Raw genomic sequence first — 18,657 nt, forward strand, 5'->3', positions numbered from 1 at the left:
GAGCTGGGATTACAGGCGTAAGCCACTGTGCCCAGTCAGTAAGTACATTTTTAATATGTTTACTTGTGACTTACAATACAAATAAAATTATCAGCTGAAAGACTCTAAAAGAAAAAAAAAATCCTTTTGAGGACTAGTTAACCTGGAGGAATTCTCCTTTAAAAATTATTACTATAATATAATGACAGGAGTCCTGATTGCTGTGAACGGTTTTATTTCCCATAATTTTGTTAGAAACTTTTGGAGGAATCCTGAAACTAATATAGTTTACTGATGCAAAGAGTGAATATTTCCTTTGATGATTGTTTTTACAAAATAAAAGTTGTTAAACATATCCTATTATGACTTGTCACAATGTCACCACATTACATACTTACCATGCCACTTTCCCTTGTAGACTGTTCCAAATGACCCAGATCCAATTCTTTGTCCCACTGTAATCTGCCCATCAGGAATCTCCCAATCATCACTCGAGTCCCGTCTACCAAGTGTTTTCTTGATAAAAATAGTACAAAAGTCAAGTCAAACCAAACAAAAAAAGAAAACCTTATGTTTCACTCTTTTTTAATTGGTGCTAAATTCATGTATCTTATCTGATAATTCAGTCCTTTCCAAAAAAAAAAAAAAAAATCAAACATACAAAAGTATTTTGGTAGGGTAAAAGTTCCACTTATTCAAACAATTAGTAACAATACTATGGTAAAAGTGTTAGTTTTAATTTTTATTTTTTAAATTTACTTTAAGTTCTGGGATACATGTGCAGAATGTGCAGGTTTGGTTACATAGGTATACATGTTGCCCCATGGTGGATTTATTTTGCCAGAAGAAAGTTGATTTTTTAAATAGGGAAGAATGTCCTTCGGTAGATATCTGAATTCTGGACCAGCCTTTTCATGCCTTCTAATACTAGTTTTCTCTCTTTTTCCTTATTTTAGAAGCAGAACACTGTTACTCTTCCAAAACTGCCTTCTACTAAATTATATTACAGATGACAGCAAAAAGCAGTGCTGTGGAAATATGCTTTAAGCAAAGAACTATCAGCTCTGAAATTTATTTAATTATGGGAGTTCTGTGTCACATATGGACATAATATATCTAAAGGATAATATTACATTTGGCTATGACTTCTAAGAAGAAAGAGAAAAAAAGATATCATATACTCTTACCATCCGATTCCTGTCTTCTGAGGATGAAGATGACTTCCTTTCTCGCTGAGGTCCTGGAGATTTCTGTAAGGCTTTCACGTTAGTGAGTGAGCCAGGTAATGAGGCAGGGGGGGTGGCAGACAAACCTGTGGTTGATCCTGAATTAGTGATAAGAAAAATGTATACATTAAGGAGGAGCAAGTATGTTAATTTATCAGGGGTAGAAGGTTGGGGGATATTTAGACTTAATTTTAAAATGTAGTGCATATTTAAATATAGACCTTTTGGAAAGGATGGGCCAAAAAGGGGCCTCATTTGGTGATTACAACTATAATTTCTTTTAGTTTTCCGGCCAATTTAATGACCTTTAAGATATCTGACGATAGATACATACTTTGTTTACTGGTGCAAAATCTAGGAGAAAAACAATCTCTCTAAAACAAGATAGAAATACTAAAAATACTCCCAAGTTTCTGTTTCTTTGATGAAAAAAAATCAAAAAGCAAAATCAGTGTAAATGCCTATATAACAAGTACACTTTTAATTAATTATTTAATATTACCTCAACAGCCAATCAATATAAAAAAAAAAGGAAACCCCCAAATGGAAACATTTTCTAATAATGGCCATAATGTTGAAAATATCTGACTTATTCATATTAATCACTAAACTCAAATACAATCCTAAACTACATGCTCTACTATTTAAGAGATATTGGTCAGTATCACTGGTTCCTAGAGGCTGACATTATTAAACAAAGATTATTTGTTACCTACAAAACAGAGTTAATGTAAATAAAGCCAGGCATATTTCTCAAGACTTTCTGAAAAATCTCTGCCTTTGTAAGTGAGAGCTTTGTAAGTAAGCGCTATGGCCTCTCAGCCAAGCTACTATAAATACAAATATTCTATAGGTCAAGTGAGCCTGAGGAGTATACTCTTTGGAAGTGATCTCCGTTGGCAGGGTTGCATACCTTTCTCATGGCCAACATCCTGAGATAAGGTACAGTAGCACCAGGTTCAGAAGGGTTCAGGGCAGTGAATCTTACTGGGGCCTGAATACAGCTGAGTAGAACTCAGATGTCCAGGTAATAGTTCTATATACGGAAGAACAAAATGACCTCAAGAAAATAGATTCTTTTTAAAAAATGACTGCTACTCTTAAGGAAAAAAAGAGTCACTATCTTTCAGATAACAAGGATACCAATAACCACATTTAAATGTTAAATCTGTAGAAAATATTTACTATTATTATATCATATTATATCACCATGTAGAATTTTCATGATCTCATATGCAATTTTCTAAAATAAAATGGTGTCCAGAATGTCTATTAAGTAGAGCACAATCCATTTTCTACCTCCCATTGATAATTTTCAACATTATAAAGCCTTAACTGCTTGACCAGGCTTCACAGTTATGATCTACTAAGTAGTTTTATTGTATCACTTAATTGTATTACTCACTACTGTATGACTTCCATCCCATTCTATGGATTTTCTGAGAAACAGCAGGGCTGAGAGAGCAAATATCTAAAGCACCATTACTACATTCAGAATATATAACAGATACTAACTAGCAAGAATCAGTAAATATAAATCTTTAAAAATATTTATAGCAAGACATCTTTCCCAGCTTTGACTTAAGTTTTTTGTTTTTTTTTTTTTTTCCAGATGGAGTCTCACTCTGTCACCCAGGCTGGAGTACAATGGTGTGATCTTGGCTCACTGCAGCCTCCGCCTCCTGGGTTCAAGAGATTCTCCAGCCTCAGTCTCCCAAGTAGCTGGGATTACAGGCACCCGCCATCATGCCCGGCTAATTTTTTTGGTATTTTTGTAGAGATGGGTTTTCACCATATTGACCAGGCTGGTCTCGAACTCCTGACCTCAGCTGATCCATCCACCTCGGCCTTCCAAAGTGCTGGAACTACAGGCATGAGCCACCGCGCCTAGCTCAACTTAAGTTTTTACAAATCAGTTTAACCACTAAATAAAACAGCAAGATGAAATGGGAGAATGAAATTATACTGTACACTTTCTTCTATTAGGACATAATTAAAAGGATAAATCATCAAACTTCTGAAGTACACTGAAATATCTAAAATATGTTATAAATCTTTTTTTTTTCCCTTTTTTAACAGCTCCCTCCCTACCTTTGACAAAATACACACATCCCATATTGGAGGAAAGAAAACCCAAAAAACACAGCTAGTGTTCCAGAATCTGAAAAAAGGCCAAAAGCCTCATAATAGAAGTTTCCATTGACATTTCAATTTTCTTAAAAACCACAAAAATTATTAACAAATATAGATCATCAAGAATAATCACTTAAATGCATTAAAATCAAAGGTATCCAGTAAGCTCTTCCCCACCCACCTTATTTATTCCCACCCACTAAGTTTAAGAAATTATCAAGACCAGGAAGTAATAAAATAACAAAAAACAAGATGGAAATCTCAGGTCAGGATTTTCTTGCTTTTAAAAATTTATGACAGACAGCATACAGAAAGCTTGTGGCAGTGAGTATGTGTGAGAAGCACATTCAGAGCATTCCAGCCAGGCCAAGCAGAAATTTAGTACTGAAAACTTTCACACTTACAAACACACGCTGTGAGGGTGAGGCACAAACAGCATCTGTAGTTTTATATTTAGTTTGCTTTGGGTGAAAACAAGAAAGAAGAGCCCAACTACCTCTGAACACTGGGCCAGGCTCAAAATCAAACACTATTTCACTGGGGACAGAATGTAGGAGGGGACTGGGAGTCCGGGATTGGTATTTCCGAAGACAGCGCATCAGCTGGTTCAAAGGGGCTGTTAGAAGAGAAAGAGAGGGGCAGGCAAACACAGGAAGACAGACACACAGAAGAAATGAAAGAAGTCATGGGGAATAAATAAGATGAATCGAAGCCTGCTTCATAAAATAATTCTGGACCAAAAATCTGCTCATTTTCATAAAATCCCAATGATTTTTTAAAAAGTGACTCATGAAAAGGACAAGAAATGCCATTTGATTTTAGGTACTAAGCAGGCTGTGCTTATGACTAAGTTAATTTTGTGATGCTAACATGATGGCAACATTTAAATGCTGGATGTATTAGGCAAAATTATCAAAAGCCACAGCTATTAAGACATATGAAAGTCAAACTGGCAGCAACATTAATTGGCAGGTTCATGAAATAACAAACAGGAAAAAAAAAATGCTCGTGTAACTATGTGCTATCATCAATACCAAGTCCAGAGTATAGAATGCAGGCTTATTATTATTTTGGTTGCTTCACGGGTATACAGAAACATAACAAAAGAAGGTTTATAACAATGTTTACTCAATGTAAAATATTGTTGAGTCTGGGCTTAGATATTGTGAAGATAAAGAAGGTCACAGTGAAGAGGTCAACTCTAAGTATGATATGCAGTTATTACAGGTCTTCCTTACTAGACAGAAGACAGCAGGGAAGGTAAGTGTAAAGGACCTCCTGGAAGAAAACTTCAAGATAGTCTCAAATGTCACCTCTTATAAAACATATAGGGTAATGCTTACAAAAAGTATTTTCTTAAGTAATGTTGTCTTATGTGCTAGAGTGAATACTAGATGAAAATTCAGTTAGAAATCTCAATTCAGTTTCTCATTTGTGTATTTACTGAACTAAGAAGAGGACAAATGGGCTTTGCCATTATGGGTCTGTTCTATAAAATGTACATTTAAAACACCTGTAGAAAGTTGAAGGAAAGTGGCTGATAATGTCTGACAAACCCCCTCTTCAGAATGATTTAGCAAAGTTTTATCTGATTCTAAGGTCAATCTTTAAGTATCAGTGAAGACCCACAAAGGAAATTTATCAACAATAGCTTTCAAGACAGTTACAAATTAATAAAGCAGGTATAATAATTAAGGATCTTTCCTTGGTAAGATATTTTAAAACTATAGTCTACGGCCATACCATCCTGAACATGTCCGATCTTGTCTGATCTCAGAATAAATGTAGATAGTACATTTTAAGACTTCCTTTTATGTCCAGTCATCTTTTCTACTCATGTTATAAATTAGTTAACATTTTATTAGAGATAAATGACAAATACTATAGAAAAACAAAAAAATTTTGGGTTTCTCTACACATTTTTCTCTGTGTCTGTTTCATGCAAGAGGCAAGTATAAAGGAGATAAGCAGCAAAGCAACTGCAGTTTCCTCGAGTTTTTAAAAAAAACTGAAATCACTACTTACCTCCATCACCACGAAATCCTTGGTCTCTAATCAAGTCCTACAAATAAACAGTAATGTATATTTATTCCAAGCAAGCATATAATCAGAAAGTAGTGATAACACTGATTTTTCCACTAACATTAAAAGAATTATTTTATTAATTAAAACAATACATCTTATAACTATTACACAAAACAATTTGGAATTATCTAGTGAACATAATAAAATCTAAATTTTGAAGTACTTGTCAATGTAAGCCTATAATGAAAGAATTATTAGTCCTAATCAAATGTTGAAATCCATTTCAGGCCATTCAAAACCAATGGCTTCCATTATCCTCAACAATCCAACGCAGGAGCAGAAAACCAAATACTGCGTTTTCTCACTTGTAAGTGGGAGCTGAATGATGAGAACAAGTGGACACATGGGGGAAACAACACACACTGGGGCCTGTCGGAGGGTGGGTGGTAAAAGGAGGGAGAGCATCAGAAAGAATAACTAATGGATGCTGTGCTTCATACCTAGGTAATGGAATAATCTGTGTGCAAACCGTTGTGGCACATGTTGAGCTATGTAACAAACCGGCACATCCTGCACATGTACCCCTGAACTTTGGAAATAAATAAATTTTTTTTAAAATGGCTTCATCAATCCTTAAAAAAAATTATACTGGTGCATATTAAGAGCGATAAAAGTGTTCATAGTCTTTGATCTTGTAATTCCACTTCTGGGAACTTTTCTTAAGGAAATAATTCAGAAGAAAAAGTGATATGCACAAAGATGTTTAGTGCAACATTATCTATCATACTAAAAAGTTAGAAATAATTATTTCTCTATTATAGGCATTTTGACACACTTTGGTTAAGAAAATTTTAGTGTATCAATTTAATGAAGTATTATGCAGCTACCAAAATAATTATGAAGCTTGAATCACGAAACATGTTTACAGTGTAATTAAAAAATACAAAAGTAGGCCGGGTGCGGTGGCTCAAGCCTGTAATCCCAGCACTTTGGGAGGCCAAGACGGGCGGATCACGAGGTCGAGAGATGGAGACCATCCTGGCGAACACGGTGAAACCCCGTCTCTACTAAAAAATACAAAAATCTAGCCAGGCGAGGTGGCGGGCGCCTGTAGTCCCAGCTACTTGGGAGGCTGAGGCGGGAGAATGGCGTAAACCCGGGAGGCGGAGCTTGCAGTGAGCTGAGATCCGGCCACTGCACTCCAGCCTGGGCGACAGAGCGAGACTCCGTCTCAAAAAAAAAAAAAAAAAAAAAAAACAAAAGTAAAAGTACACTGATTACAATCATAAAAATATGGATGGATAAGGGCACACTAGAAGAGGGAAGGAACAAAATGGCTCATAGAAAGGTTTTGCTCTTTGGGAGGCCGAGGCGGGTGGATCACGAGGTCAGGAGATCGAGACCATCCTGGCTAACACTGTGAAACCCCGTCTCTACTAAAAATACAAAAAAACTAGCCGGGCGTGGTGGCGGGCGCCTCTAGTCCCAGCTGCTCGGGAGGCTGAGGCAGGAGAACGGTGTGAGCCCGGGAGGCGGAGGTTGCAGTGAGCTGAGATCGTGCCACTGCAGTCCAGCCTGGGTGACAGAGCAAGACTCTGTCTCAAAAAAAATGAAAGGTTTTGCTAAAATTTGTCCTGTTTTTGAGACTGAGTTGTTCTCTCGCCCAGGATGCAGTGCAGTGGTGTGATCTTGGCTCATTGCAACCTCTGCCTCCTGGGTTCAAGTGATCCTCCTGCCTCAGCCTCCTGAGTACCTGGGACTACAGGCATGCGCCACCATGCCCAGTTAATTTTTGTATTTTTAGTAGAGACGGGTTCACCATGTTGGCCAGGCTGGTCTTGAACTCCCGACCTCAGGTGATCCGTCCACCTCAGTGTCCTAAAGTGCTGGGATTACAGGCATGAGTCACCGCGCTTGGCCGCTAAAATCTGTCTTTATTATTAAAATACAGCTCTTCATGCGCCGGGCGCAGTGGCTCAAGCCTGTAATACCAGCACTTTCAGAGGTCAAGGCAGGTGGATCACGAGGTTAGGAGTTCGAAACCAGCCTGGCCAACATGGTGAAACACCACCTCTACTAAAAATGCAAAAATTAGCCAGGCATGGTGGCACATGCCTGTAATCGTAGATACTCAGGAGGCGGAAGCAGGAGAATTGCTTGAATCTGGGAGGCGAAGGTTCCAGTGAGCTGAGATTATGCCACTACACTCCAGCCTGGGTGACAGAGTGAGACTCTGTCACAGAAAAAACAAAAACAAAAACTTATATATATATATACAGCTCTTTATAACAACATTGGTAGTGGGGACAGTCGCTATGGGTAATGCAATTTGGGCCTTGATAGGTAGAACTTCCATTAGTCTGTTTATTTAGTTTAACTTAAATATGAGGGATTGAATGGCCCCAAATAACTCTAAATAGTCTCTGCAAATAGACAACTTTTTGTTTAGAGGCTAAAACAAATTCTTTAAAGATGTATTTCTATTATGTTTAATGTATCATAAAAAGCCTTCAACATTTTCTACAGAATAATCAAATACATACCTGAAAACAAGGTGATAGGAGTTATGTGGCTACCAAAAAATACAAAAATTCTAGTGATGTCATTAACTTTCCATTCTTGAGAGCTTACAATCTCATTGGAAGTCAGATGCACACATTGGAAGTAAGAAGGAAGTAAATGAAAATCAAATAATTTAAGAATAATTGCGTAAGAATATAATAAAGGAGATGCCAAAGTTTGTTGCTTAGTTGACTGCCAACTAAGTGATACGGGTGGTAAGATTTTTTTTTTTGAGATGAAGTCTCGCTCTTGTCACCCAGGCTGGAGTGCAATGGCACGATCTTAGCTCACTGCAACCTCCACCTCCTGGGTTCAAGCGATTCTCCTGCCTCAGCCTCCCGAGTAGCTAGGATTACAGGTGTCTGCCACCATGCCCCGCTAATTTTTTATTTTTGGTAGAGACGGGGTTTCATCATGTTGGCCAGGCTGGTCTTGAACTCCTGACCTTAGGCAATCCACCTGCCTCAGCCTCCCAAAGTGCTGGGATTACAGGCGTGAGCCACTGCACCCGGCCAATAAGATTTTTAGTGCTATGTATGATAACTATAGGACTTGGTCACTGGTAAAGTAGTCAAGGAATTTACTCTGAGTTAGGGTTTCAGAGATAGAGAGGCATGCAGAAGAGCAAAGAGTCTTTTAGATGGAAGGAACAAGACAAAGGCCATATCCTTTTCTTTTTTTGTTGCATCCCCACAACTCCCCACAACTATGGATTCACCAAATTTTGCTTTCTCTGCTCTTACAAGTTACTGCTAGTAACAACATAAACTTAGTTCCGTTTATCTTTAATTCCGAATGCGTTCTTTTTTTTTTTTGTTTGAGACGGAGTCTCGCTCTGTCGCCCAGGCTGGAGTGCAGTGGCCGGATCTCAGCTCACTGCAAGCTCCGCCTCCCGGGTTTACGCCATTCTCCTGCCTCAGCCTCCGGAGTAGCTGGGACTACAGGCGCCCACCACCCTCGCCCGGCTAGTTTTTTGCATTTTTTAGTAGAGACAGGGTTTCACCGTGTTAGCCAGGATGGTCTCGATCTCCTGACCTTGTGATCCGCCCGTCTCGGCCTCCCAAAGTGCTGGGATTACAGGCTTGAGCCACAGCGCCCGGCCTCTGAATGTGTTCTTAAAGCTCCTTGACAATCTTTTCTACTCATTCTAGGTTTCAAAGGTTCTTCTAGCATTTGAAAACTGGATATTTCAACTTTTTTCCCCACTCTTTTGTAGTTCCTTCTCTTACTTACATCCCTACCCTTCATCATAATAGAGAAAACAAAAGCCATCAAACAACTTTTCTGCTCTAATATCTGTAACTATTTGCATATTAATATTAGCTATAATTTCTGAATTATTATGTACCAGGCATAATAAGCAATTCAAACCCCTATAGAAGGTAAACACTACTGGCTCCAGGATTAAATAATTAACCCAACATCACACAGTCTGTAAAGAATTACAGAGCTGGCTATGTCCATCTTTAATTCTTCATAGTCTCTGAGAGACATAATTTCCAAGTTCAAGGAATTTTATTACATCAATTATTCCCTCTCCTGTTATCTTCAATTTCTCTTCACTGGCTTCTTCTCCAATTACAAATATACTAATGTCTCTTACATTAAAAACAATTGTCTCTTGGCTGGGCGCAGTCGCTCACGCCTGTAATCCCAACACTCTGGGAGACTGAGGTGGGCGGATCACTTGAGGTCAGGAGTTCAGGACCAATCTGGCCAACATGGCGAAACCCTACTAAAAATACAAAAATTAGCTGTGCATGATGGCGGGAGCCTGTAATCGCAGCGACTTGAGAGGCTGAGGCGGGAGAATTGCTTGAACCTGGGAGGTGGAAGCTGCAGTGAGCAGAGATCACACCACTGCACTCCAGCCTGGGTGACAGAGCGAGACTCCACTCAAAACATAAAAAACAAACAAAAAAAAAACAACGGAAAAACAAACAAACAAAAAATTGTTCCTCAACCCTGAATCAAGCTATCCTCTTTTGTCATTCCTTCACAGCCAAGCTTCTCAAAATTAACACGTAATCCTACCTCCTCACCTGCTGCCTTCTCCTCTTACTGGCCCTCTAAAACAACTCTCAATGAAGTGAAGATGACATTTCAATTGCCAAAATTGATAAGTCATTTCAGTCTTTATCTCATTTGAATCTTTACGGCAACTGACACCAACTACTTCAGTGTTCTTGAAACCCCTTTTCTTCCTTTGGCTTCTGCAACACTTTTTCTAAGTTATCTGGAGCTAGACTTAGGAAGAGACAGCCCATAAAGGAGACAGTCTCTGCCTGCACCTACAATGTTAATGTTTATCAGGGTTACATTTTCTCCCCTTTTCAATTTACATATGCTCTTTGAGTAATTTACATCCATGGCTTTAACTGACATAAATATGCTAATTACTCCTAAACCTGTATCTCTATTCAAGGTCCTTATATCCAACTACTACTGGATTTCTAAATCTGAAAGTCCCACAGGCATCTTAAAGTCAATATATCCCTCCAAAAAGCTAAAATTTTTGCTTCTGCAAACCTTGTTTTTCTTTGGTATTTAGCCAACGGTGCTATTTACCAGAAACTCGGTCTATAAGCTAAGTATCTATAAGCCAGAAACCTGGCATTATCCTCTACTTCTCATATTTTTCGCTCCTCTCCTCTACTACAAAACTGTATAGTGGTTAAGTATAAGAGAGAAAGGCCAGGTTTGAACCCACTTCAATAATTTATCAGCGGTGTAATCTAGGGTATGTTTCTTAACCTCTGTAAATCTTAACAGTAAAATAAAGATAATAATGGTACATAACCTATGAGTTTTTATGAGGATGAAATAAGAAAGTCTATGTAAAGCACTTAGCATAGTACCTGATATATAAGTATTCATAAATAGTAGCCATCTTCAACATGATTCATAAGACTCAACACTGATTCACTAATTCATAGTCTCCCTTACCACAACACACTCTTTCACATCACCAATGCTATTACTTGAGTTTAAATATCATTTCTTGTCTGAAATACTGCAAAAGCCACATTATTGACAGTGCTGCCTCTATATGTTTCCCATTTCATCTATCCTCCACACTACCATCAAAGATTTTTCTAAAATATAGAGCTGATCACTTCCTCTCACACTCAAAATTCTTCAGATTCCCTAAGACTACTTTAGATTTTAGAGTAATACACAAAGCCTTTCACTGTAGATTTTACCTACCTAGTTTCACCTTCCACCATTCCCCAAGCCTTCTCCTGGACCCTAAACTTCAAAATCAACTAGTAATTACATTCCATGTAAAGGCACTTCTATGCCTTTCATTTCCTTAACAAATGACTTTCCACATCCCCCTATGCAGTGTACTCCTACTTATTCATCATAATCTGGCTTAAATATTATTCCTTCTCTGCTCAATATTCCTAGATCCAACCAGATGGAGTTTATAAACCCCTTCTCTAAACTACCATTATATGTTTTGTAATTATCTATTTAAATGTTTGATTCACCCATTAGCCTGTGACTTCCTTAAGGGCCAAGACCATGTGCTATCAAAAATAATTCCCAATTGCCTAACACAATGCATAGCCCACAGTTATTAGTAAATCTTTTAAATGGAATCATAAGTGATTGAGCATGGATAAAAATGCTAAAGAGTTTGCACTTTATCTTATAATCAATGGTAAGTCACTAAAAGTTTTGGAACAAGAGAACAGATGATGCTAGAGGTGTAAAAAAATTATTCTGACAGTTGCAGAAAGAATGGAAATGGACAGAGAAAAACCAATGGCAGAAAATCTATTTAGGAGATTAATGTAGCATATAATTCAAGTGAAAAAATATGGGCCGAAATGGCGGCAGTAACAAGTAAAAACCAGTTTGTGATGCACATTAAAAGGTGATACCTTTTGACTGGTTATAAGAGAGGATGAAAAGGCAAGATATAAAGGTGACACTCTAAATGAAGCCCAACAGACCAGGGAACAGTGGTAACAATTGGAGAAAAAGCGAATAGTCTAAAAGGATGGTAGTTTTCAAAATAAAGAAGAAGGTTGCAATTTTGGACAGACTGAGAACAACCCTAACCTAGACATATGGTTTGATTTCTTGTATCACATTCTCCTTTTCCCCTTTCTTCCTTTGTTTTTAGGTCTTGCTAGATAGAGGTGAACCTTACTAATTAAGGAAAACTAATACTAGAAAAAAGTCACTTAAAATGAATCCAATAAAATAGAGAAAAGTTTCTTAGTAAAAGTGGGAAGAAAGTATGATTTGCAAATTTATCTAAAATAACAAAATAAAATTTACAATAGTTTTCTTTTATATTAACATTTAATAAAATTTATAGTTCCAACTATATGCTAATTTTAAAATAAAAACAGAAAGAATTTTTTGTTGGTCATAATGCTAAGCTTATGATAGCACAAATTGAAATTCTTTTTTTTTGAGACAGGGTCTCACTCTGTTGCTCAGGCTGGAGTGCAGGGGTGCAATCATAGCTCACTGCAGCCTTGACCTCCTGGGCTCAAGCAATCCTCCCACCTCAGCCTCCTGAGTAGCTGAGACTACAGCTGAGACCTCACCATGCATGGCTAATTTGTTTTCTTTCTGGTAGAGATGGGGGTCTCACTATGTTGCCCAGGCTGGTCTCTAACTTCTAGGTCAAGCATTCCTCCCATCTTGGCCTCCCAAAGTTTTGGGATTACAGGCATGAGCCACCATGCCTGGCCTGAAATTCTTAATTTCATATTCACCTCTTATAGGCACAATCATAATCATTTTTATGAAAGTTTTAAAGAACTTAATCAATTCTGCCAAGGGTTTCTATCAGTCCTTTGATATTTAAACCATTTTCATTTGAAGATGACTTTTATAGAGATGGTATCATAAGGGAAAAAAATCAGAGTGACTGTATAACTTGGTGTCAGTGAAGTATTTAATGCCACCAGAGAGAAATCAGAGGCTTTTCTGATTTGTGATTCACAAAAAGCTTATCACTTAAAATAACTGTGATAAATGAAAAAGGGCACTTATTTCTGATCTAAGTTGTAATTACAGCAGAACATCAAAGATACATACTTGATTTTTTTTAGTTCCAGCAATGCTGGATACTTACATCAATATTGACAGGTTCTATTGTGTTTATATGCACATTGGGAGCTGATGAGGACCGGTCTCGTTGCCCAAATTGATTTCGATGATCTTCATCTGCTGGTCGGAAGGGCTGTGGAATTGGAATGGATTTTGAAGGAGACGGACTGGTGAGAATTTGGGGCCTGGAAAAATGAAGTCATTGGAAGATAAGATTCAGAGTAACTATATAAAGATAACAACATTTAAAAGGAAGATAAAAGGATTTTCTTGTTTTATATTCTCAAAACCATTAAAGCATTAAAAACCTAGCAGTAATGACTTTCGAAAGTATTAATTTAAAAATCCAATACTGCCAAAGCTGCTTTGCTGAAGCAGGCCCTCCAGGAACTATCAATGATAAGAACACTGATTTTTATCCAGAAAACACTAGGGAAATTTACAAATGGCTAGAAATTACCTGTGGCCATCAACTGAAGAAGTTCAACTTTTAAAGTTATATAAAAATGCTCTGAGAATGACTGAATATAATTTGCCATTTTTTTCTAACTTTGTCTTGACATCTGAATTTACTAAAATGAAAATTTCACATATTAAGAAATTATAAATATTTTGAGAATACACATGCATATTTCAGGACCTGAATGATGTACTTGTTCCTTTACGGGAGTTGAATGAAAATCGAGAACAATATTGAAAAATCCTTTCCAAATTCAGAAGATGGTCCTCAGAATGCCAATATCTCTCATATTCTGGATTTTTTATCATGCCCATTATTGGTAACAAAGACACAAGAGAATCATATATTAACCATTAAAGCAAATATTTTTTAAAACTGCTATTTGGAAAACCACCAAAATGTTACACTTGTATGCTATTTGGAAAACCACCAAAATATGTTACATACATTTTGGTATGGTAGCAAAATAACATAATCTATGATATCTCACCCTAAAATGAACCTGGCACTCACAGAGAATACTAAAGTTTTGAGCCTAGATTATAAACACTTGGAAGGATCTAGCCCCTCAGAAAGGTTATCCTGGGAGTGGGGAAATGAGTGTCACTTGATAGATGAGGTAAGCTGTCTCACTTAACTCCATCAAGACCAATGAATGGCTAAGTGCCAATAAGCTCTCTTCACATATTGGTTATCATTCCACCCTATTTTATGCAAATTATTATTATATATAGCATTATTTATTGGTTACTAAGACACAGCTAGAAGGACAATGTTGAGGGAATAAAAAGACACTTTCATGAGATGTGAGGAATGGGAAAAAATATATAGTAGGAAAGGAATGGATAAAGGTTTGAAGAGCAAAGGAAGCCTAACAGTGAAAGTCAGCCTCTGAATAAAACATGTCAGAACCTGAACCACACCAGTTCACAATTTTACTTCTTTGAAGCACATTATTAAAGACAGGGAAAGAAGTTTTGACTTCAATGTGTTTATATTAACGAAATGAATCCACTAGTATTTTATATATTATTTGATATGCAAATAATAAAATACTATGTACTTAAAAAAAAACTGGTATCGGCCCAATGAGAATTATAGGCAAGAAAAAGCCTTTAGGAAAACTAGCATGTTCCACCTAGGTCCTTTTTCTTTTTTCTGATTATTGAGAAATTTTTGGTTTGTGACAGAGCTGTCTTTATTTTTGCTTTAGGCAGCCAAATATATGTCCATAGCTAGAAAATTTTAGGAGCAGGAAAAGGAATGCAAAAATGACATTAGTCAATAAAATTTTAGAAAGGGTACTGACTGTCCAGACAACTATTTACAGGCTGATATAAAGTCTCCAGGCAGGCCGGGTGCGGTGTCTCATGCCTGTAATCCCAGCATTTTTGGAGGCCGAAGCAGGTGGATAAGGAGTTAAAGACCAACCTGGCCAACATGGTGAAACCCCATCTCTACCAAAAATATAAAAATTAGCTGGGTGTGGTGTTGAGGGCCTGTAATCCCAGCTACTCAGAAGGCTGAGGCACAAGAATCAATTGAACCTGGGAGGCAGAGAATGCAGTGAGCCAAGATCACGTCTCTGCACTCGCCTGGGTGACAAAGTGAGATTCCATCTTAAAAAAAAAAAAAAAAAAAAACCCAAAAAAACAAAACCAAGGCTTAAAATTGGGAAAAGTATGAATTAACTAGAATTTTATATGACAGTCTATTGTAATAATTGATCTGGTATAGGCAGAGATGGCAGTAAGTCACTTCTGAAACTCACCAAGTTAGGAATATGACAAACATGTAGTAGATAACCAATCAGAAATAACCAGAAGAAAAACAAAAACTAAATTTAATCTAAGAGACTTCACTATCATATCTAAATAATGCATATATTAGAAAATGATGACATCTGCATATTATACAAAATCAGAGAAACTCAATTTGGTAGTTGGTATCTAATAGTTACGCCTTGGTCCACTAAGTCAACTTCTCTAGCTTTGAGGGCAAGTACAGGGGGACACTTGAAGTGATCATACTCTGATGTCATTGAATATCTGAGCCATGTCCTAATTCTATGCTTAACGAAAACAGTCTTCTGATTATAATTTGATTTCCCATAAATCTCTTCCAAAAGAAGAGTGAGTGCTGGTGCACACAATACAGGAAGTCTAATTTACATAACAGGTATATTTTTCACTGATAAATATTACCTGGTATCCTGATTCAATTTTTTTTCTGATTTCGGTTAATATAAACCAGTATAACTCCTAATCTCATCATTTCTGGGAATCAATAAAATTACATTACCATACTGGGAAATCTTTCCACTAACCAAGGTAACTTATACCCTATGAAGTATCTTGGCAGTCAGCAAACTGGCTTTCTCCCAATGATACCTGTACCTATCTTGCAGTACCAAATTAAAGATAGTACCAAATTAAAGCAGTACCAAATTAAGGATAACAGGAATTTTAATTCAAATACCCTTCAGCAAATTACTAGTTAGTTTAGATCTTATTCTTAATCTAGAATATTAAAAAGTTTTGAAAACTTTGGTTTGGCGATATGTACATTTTAAATGTTGATCTCTCATAAATTTATACATTCTACAGCATTTTTAAAAAGTAGAAAAGGAGGTATCTCTCACTTTGTACTCAAAACTGGGCAATGTATCGCTTCTCCAGTATTTCTTGATTACATCATTACACTTGTTTCATGACCATTATTATTGTTATCAGGACTAGTAACAAACTGCAAAAGAGTTTTGATACTGAACAAGATTGCCTTCTATCTTTAACAGAGACAACCATATAGAGTTATGTCATAAAAACATCAGAAAAATGATTATAGATAAGTTTGAACATCTTTCTTATCATTTGCTCAAGATCAGAATCTATTTCAGTTCAGTTACCAATAAAATACTCATGGCACAGGCAAATGGTTTCTTAATTTTAAGATAGCATTCCTTCACTGGAAGGCAAATGTCCTGGATCATTACCACTATAAACCTTCAGAGAGGCCAAGCTAATTTCATTATGGTGTTTTGTGACTGCTCACAGAACTGGGACCTGGCATTAGAAAGGCATCATGGTCTATAGAATCTGTCAGGAGAAAATGTTATAACCAAAAGATTAATTAAAAACCAACCAAACAATAAGAACATTTTGATTTGACCATCTAAAAAACACACAGCTGCACACAAGTAATGATAGAGCCAACAAGAATAAAATGACTCCACTAAAGAAGGTAACTGCTACAACCTGACAAGAGAACACAATGACTGCATTTTCCAGTGTTCCAAATAGGTAAGTATACCCACTGCTTAACACAAAATTCTTTTGCAAAATTTTCTAACCTATGAGATCATCAGAAAGGCTGGTTTTGTAAAAATTACAAAGTCGTACTGAAAATGTAAACTGATTTTGAAAAGATTTCTCTAGGTAGAAATCTAAAGAAATAGCATTACATGGTGAAGAGTGGGAGGAAGTAGGGTTACAACTGACAATAAATATTTCTAATCGTAACATCTTAAGAATATTCTAGAACAGAATGCTGTATGGGGACCTTTTTTTTTTTTTGAGACGGAGTGTCGCTCTATCGCCCAGGCTGGAATGCAGCGGCACGATCTCGGCTTGCTGCAAGCTCCGCCTCCTGGATTCACATCATTCTCCTGCCTCAGCCCTCTGGAGCAGCTGGGACTATAGGCGCCCACCACCACGCCCGGCTATTTTTGTTTTTGTATTTTTAGTACAGACGGGGGTTTCGCCGTGTTAGCCAGGATGGTCTTGATCTCCTGACCTCGTGATCTGCCCGCCTTGGCCTCCCAAAGTGCTGGGATTACAGGTGTGAGCCACCGCTCCTGGCCTTTTTTTTTTTTAAAGCATTTGCTTCCAGATGCAGCCTAAATAACGCTGCCCCAAATTCAATGTGAAAGAGTACACAGACCTGTGTCAGAAATGTTCCAAAGCTAGTTAGGTGCACTGTCTCACACCTGTAATTCTAGCATTTTGGGAGGCTGAGGCAGGAAGATCACCTGAGGCCAGGAGTTTGAGAAATGTTGCAAAGTAAACTGATACTCACTTAACTCGTCTTTATTGTGTCTTCCTTTTTATTTCCTGCTATGAAGCTTAAATATACGATGCCTTGGCATTATTTTTCTTTTTTTGAGATGGACTCTCGCCCTGTCACCCAGGCTGGAGTTCAATGGTGTGATCTCGGCTCACTGCAACCTCCACCTCCCAGGTTCAAGTGATTCTCCTGCCTCAGCCTCCTGAGTGGCTGGGATTACAGGTGTGTGCCATCATGCCCAGCTAATTTTTTTTTTTGTATCTTTAGTAGAGACAGGGTTTCACCATGTTGGCCAGGCTGGTCTAAAACTCCTGACCTCGTGATCTGCCCGCCTCAGCCTCCCAAAGTGCTGGGATTACATGCATGAACTACTGTGCCCGGCTGCCTTTGCATTGTTTTTAAAGTCACTTCTCAGCTTTATCCTCCACAACTGATTAATAATACTATTAATTTTTTTCTTTTATGCTTTATGAATATCTATCCCTTTTCCATACTTCTAGCACCTGAACTTGTCTTCATTGCCTCTCTCAGTCTTCACTACCAACAATATCCTAGGTTGGCCTTCCTCACCCTAAATTTTCTGTCAATCCATCTATATTTCACTGCTAATTGATTTTTTCTTTAAGGCCATTTTCATCAAGTTAGTAATCTGCTTAAAGACCTGTAAGTCTAAATTCTGGCCTCAATTCCAAGACTCTCCATAATCTGGTTTTACATATGGTACTTCTTAAGTTAGATAAACCTTTCTTCACTAGCTCCTAAACCTAACATCCTCATTCCCTTTATATCTGTTGTTTTTCCATTCCCCTCTCACCATGCTTCTATTCCCTAGGCCCATTCAGACTGTAGTAATTCTTTAAAGTCTAGTTCAAATCCCACCTTCTTCATTAAGTTTTCCTGAGCACTCTCTTTTTCTCACTATTCTTCCTTCTGTAAACAGGAAAACATTTACGTCCTCATCACATAGTTTAATATACTCCATCATAAATCGTAGATTATAATTATATACTATTTTTACATTGTTTGCCATTGTCTCATATATCAATGCTTCTTCATAAGTGGAAGTCATATACCTATGACTTCCATACAAAGGTACAGACTTTATTCTATACCTAATAAAAGATGAACTCAAGT

The 18,657-nt window shown here is 37.4% G+C and overlaps 1 protein-coding gene across 6 annotated transcripts in view; it reads right to left on the bottom strand.

The window, feature by feature from the left end:
* The window catches only part of BRAF (B-Raf proto-oncogene, serine/threonine kinase), a 209,067-nt gene that overhangs the window by 53,917 nt on the left and 136,493 nt on the right, over window positions 1-18,657 (bottom strand). For all 6 annotated transcript variants that reach the window (XR_001888977.1, XR_001888978.1, XR_001888979.1 and 3 more), the window contains exons 8-11: window positions 13,027-13,186; window positions 5,364-5,400; window positions 1,167-1,303; window positions 378-495 (exon numbers count right to left, since the gene is read on the bottom strand). Coding sequence is in view for 3 of the 6 variants with exons in the window: in XM_017891051.1 (XP_017746540.1) it covers window positions 378-495; window positions 1,167-1,303; window positions 5,364-5,400; window positions 13,027-13,186 (452 nt within the window). In the remaining 3 variants the exon portion in view is untranslated. The remainder of the gene's footprint in view (window positions 1-377; window positions 496-1,166; window positions 1,304-5,363; window positions 5,401-13,026; window positions 13,187-18,657) is intronic.

The sequence above is a fragment of the Rhinopithecus bieti genome, unplaced genomic scaffold (assembly GCF_001698545.2).
Source record: "Rhinopithecus bieti isolate Rb0 unplaced genomic scaffold, ASM169854v2 scaffold_20175, whole genome shotgun sequence".
Lineage (NCBI taxonomy): Eukaryota > Metazoa > Chordata > Mammalia > Primates > Cercopithecidae > Rhinopithecus > Rhinopithecus bieti.